Source organism: Lolium perenne, chromosome 2 (genome assembly GCF_019359855.2).
Source record: "Lolium perenne isolate Kyuss_39 chromosome 2, Kyuss_2.0, whole genome shotgun sequence".
NCBI classification, from domain to species: Eukaryota; Viridiplantae; Streptophyta; class Magnoliopsida; order Poales; family Poaceae; genus Lolium; species Lolium perenne.
Window position 1 is genome coordinate 303,066,501 of NC_067245.2, and position 2,209 is coordinate 303,068,709.

Below are 2,209 nucleotides of genomic sequence, written 5' to 3' on the forward strand. Positions count from 1 at the left end.
CGTCGCCATCTTGGGCTCTTTCGGTCCGCCGCCACCACCCCTCCCCCCGCAATGGCGCGCGCAAGACGGGCCGGTAGGGGAGGGGGCAAAATCGGCGGTGGGAAGTTGCCACCGCGTCCGCCGTGTGTGCGGTCGGAGGCGGACCGTGCGAGGCGGGCGCGCTGCGACGGAGCTTGGAAGCGGGCGGCACGCAAGTGCCCGCGTAGGTTCGCGTGCCGGCCGGCGCGCGAAGGGGAAGCCGAGGCACCCCCCACCGGCTCGTGCAGCCCGCCGCTGTCGATGCTTCCGCCGCACCGCGACGGCAACGACAACGACGACACAGATGGGCCGCCTCTCACATGCGGGATCTCGGCGGAGGCGGCGCCGTTCGAGGTGGCCGCGCTCGTGGTCGCATAGGTGTCGCCGGCGCGGAAAAACCCTCCTCCGCCGCTAGAACAGCCCCGGTGACAATTCCAGGGCTAATTTCGTAGTTTAACTAGTCAAATTAAGGATCGGAGTAAGGTTAGTGAAGTGTTTTGGGTAGTATTTGCAAATTATCTTCGAATGTAGCTCGATCGGATCAAGATTTGGTTTCATTTCGCAAGATCATCGCAGCAAATTTTACTGCGACGTTTGATTTCCGTTTTTCAATTCGCGTTTTCGGTTTCTATTTTGCGCGGTGATTAAAAACTTCTAAACTGAACAATTCAGGAGACCGAACTCAGATTTTTCAGTTCGGATAAATACTGCTTTGTTTTTGCTTCCACGATCTTAGGCCAAATTAAGTTGCGATTCAGCTCGTGGCTTAGATGAAACTAAAAAATAGGAAAGGAAACTGAAAAATAGGGGGAAAACAAACTTTGCTCTCATCAAAGAACATGGAGACAGGTTAAATAGGGTTAGATGAGTAATTAAAGTGGTCTAACAAAGGAGGCTTGATCCCCGGACATGACTGAAAATGGACCAATGACCCCTTTAGCAATGCTGTAAGAGTTCATAGTGTGAATGATTGCAAACAAAAAGATTTTGCTGCAAAAGTACAGGGTAAGGAAATGCAGTTTTCAGAAATTAATCACCAACAACCTGTCGGGCAGATCGAGACACGCTAACGACGCACTTGGAACCAGTTCAAAGCAAATGGACAAGGAAGGGAATGGCAAACTCAGCTATCATCATCTTTTTTTTTTCTTTTGAAATGGAGGCAAAAGCTTTGCCCCAGCTATCATCATCATCATGGTGGTGGTATATTACAATGGGGGGCAAAACCTGTCAAGTCAAGGCAGGCCATTGCTGCAGCAAAACACCGGTACCTACTACCTAGCAGTCGTAGCAACTACTAATTGGGTCCGCAGCAGCTGAGGTACATGACGGTCCTCAACCCTTCTTCCGCCTTCTCCGCTCGCCGCTTCTCTGCCACCGCCGCCACCGAGACGGGAAGCTGCTTCTTGCCCTGCGAGGCGGCGCCGCGGGCGCTGGACTTGGCCTTGGCGGCCCGGTGGATGGACCTGAGCGCGTAGTTCCAACGGCAGAGGCCGGCCTGGTCCTTGAGCGCCTCCACGGCGCCCACGCTCATCGCCACCATCCACGATGCCTTCGCTGCACCGGCCATCTCTTCTCCTTCTTCTTCTTGCTGAGTTGTTCGGGAATGGAAACTGATTTGTGGTCGCTTGGTATCTGTGTAGTGTTGGACTTGGAGTGTAGTGAAAGAACTGAGTCGATGCTTGTGATGTTGGAATGAGGGGTTGGAGTAGGTTGGGTTATAAAGCGGTGGAGTGAGCGAAACCGGTGGCCGCAGGCACTGGTTTCCCAGGAAACAGGATGCTTTCGGAGGCACTTTGCTTGTTTATGCCGCTCCTTGGCTATCGTCCCGGTGCAGTGGGTGGCGCCTACCTCGTCTCGCCTTGTTTATTTGTAGCGGGAGGGGCGGTTTTGTCCGTTGCGGCCAGACCATGCCGGCAGCGATAAGATGGGAGTGACGTGTAGAGAACGCGTTCCAAGATTCAATCATCATAGTAACTAAATTATGTTTTGCGAAAAAATATGATGCCATGATGGTTATACAACTCTAAACCCATTCATAACTTATTTTGTTCTAAGCGTGAAAAAGTACTCCAATCTATATTAAATATCGGTGATTTAGTAAGTAATGATGATTTAGCATAAAGTTGTACTAAATCAGCGACACTTCTTATGGATTGGGACGGTAGTAGGATTTTAACTCAACGGGGTT

General features: G+C 51.7%; 1 protein-coding gene across 1 annotated transcript; it reads right to left on the reverse strand.

Annotated features, from left to right (window-relative positions):
- Window positions 1–1,026: 1,026 nt before the first annotated feature.
- On the reverse strand, window positions 1,027–1,787 carry LOC139835347 (uncharacterized). Its single transcript, XM_071825203.1, has one exon. It carries the CDS (start codon window positions 1,586–1,588, stop codon window positions 1,316–1,318), a length of 273 nt encoding a protein of 90 aa, XP_071681304.1. The 5' UTR covers window positions 1,589–1,787; the 3' UTR covers window positions 1,027–1,315.
- Between the last annotated feature and the right edge of the window lie 422 nt (window positions 1,788–2,209).

Coding starts and splice junctions, on each gene's coding strand:
- LOC139835347 (XM_071825203.1), bottom strand. CDS start 1,588: ATGGCCGGTGCAGCGAAGGCATCGTGGATGGTGGCGATGAGCGTGGGC.